Below are 1,322 nucleotides of genomic sequence, written 5' to 3'. Positions count from 1 at the left end.
AGGAGACAATTCTTCTGACAGAGCCAGGCCTGGGGCTCGGCCGCATCAGTGGGGCGCACCCTGACCGCCACGTCGATCGCCTTATCGTCGATCGCCTTATCGCCAGGCATTCAAATTCCACTGCATGATCTTAAATCTCACGAGACGAAGGGGTTGGACTCCCGCACCTTTGCCATCAGGCCCTAGTACTTGGCCCTCAGCTAGGGCTGCTCCTCGGGGCAGACCAGCACCGCGATCGAGGTGGGGTTGCTGGAGGCAGTCGCCTGGCCCAGCTCCATCTGGCTGCGCACGAAGATGTAGGGCATGCCCATCTCCTCGCAGAGCACCGGCACGTGAGAGTACACGTCCACGGGGCTGACGTCTGCCGCCAGCACGCAGAGCCCAGGATTTCCCTTGCGGATGTACTTGACGCATTCCTTGACTCCCCGCTTGAGGCACTTCTCGTCGACCAGCTTCCTGGCCATGTGGAGCAGCTTTTTGTTCAGGTTTTCGCCGGCCATGGGGTTGGCGATGGGGGACACGTGAAGCGGGACAGCCTCGGTCTCCATCAGTTGAAGGTTAATTAATCTCAAACCCGTCGCGAGCCTGAGTGCGTACAGGCTGTATTCATCATTGATCCATCAGCCGTTGCCCCAATCTCCATCCCTGCGGTTCTGCTGCTGCCGTCTAGCAGCGGAAACCTGGTTCACATCTACTACGAATGAAATTACACTGTGCATCAACCTGAAGGAAAGTCGATCTATCGCGGTATCTAAATCTTCAAGCCCTCGAATTTCTCGTCGATCACCAGCTGGCACGCCATCCGGTGATGCTCTTCGCTGTTTGGTAGGCTGTCCAGTACGTCCAACTAATCGCTGGAGGGGGCGGGCAGGCTGGCGTCCTCCCAGCCCTCGATGCCGACCTTGCACGTGGTGCATTCCAGGCAGCCCCCGCAGAGGCCGATGCCAGAGGGCGACTGCAAACCGCTGTTGATGATGACTTTAAGCAGCCGATCGCCGGGGTTGGCAGTGACGGTCATCGCGCGGTCCTCATTGAACAGGTGGAGCGTGACCTTTGAGCGGGCAACTCTCTTTAACAGACCAAACATTATAATAAAGACTCGCATATATAATAATGTAGATACTCGCGGGAGCTGGCGCGTTGATAAGCGGGGTTGCTGTGGGTATACAGGGCATCGGCTTCACTTCGGCGGGGATCGCCGGGGGTTCGCTGGCTGCCTCTATCTATCCAGTCATCAATCGGATCGGTGGCACCCGGATCAATGTTCTCAAATATACAATCGCTGGGTGCCCTAGGTACCTTTTCTTATATGACGGGGGTGG

At 57.3% G+C, this 1,322-nt stretch overlaps 1 protein-coding gene across 1 annotated transcript; it reads right to left on the bottom strand.

Moving 5' to 3' along the window:
• Positions 1-200: 200 nt before the first annotated feature.
• LOC127594871 (uncharacterized) lies at positions 201-548 on the bottom strand. Its single transcript, XM_052056624.1, has one exon. The coding sequence runs from the start codon at positions 546-548 to the stop codon at positions 201-203; it is 348 nt and encodes a 115-aa protein (XP_051912584.1).
• Positions 549-1,322: the final 774 nt, after the last annotated feature.

The sequence above is a fragment of the Hippocampus zosterae genome, unplaced genomic scaffold (genome assembly GCF_025434085.1).
Source record: "Hippocampus zosterae strain Florida unplaced genomic scaffold, ASM2543408v3 HiC_scaffold_296, whole genome shotgun sequence".
Classification (NCBI taxonomy): domain Eukaryota; kingdom Metazoa; phylum Chordata; class Actinopteri; order Syngnathiformes; family Syngnathidae; genus Hippocampus; species Hippocampus zosterae.
This window is presented reverse-complemented; position numbering and strand designations above follow the sequence as displayed.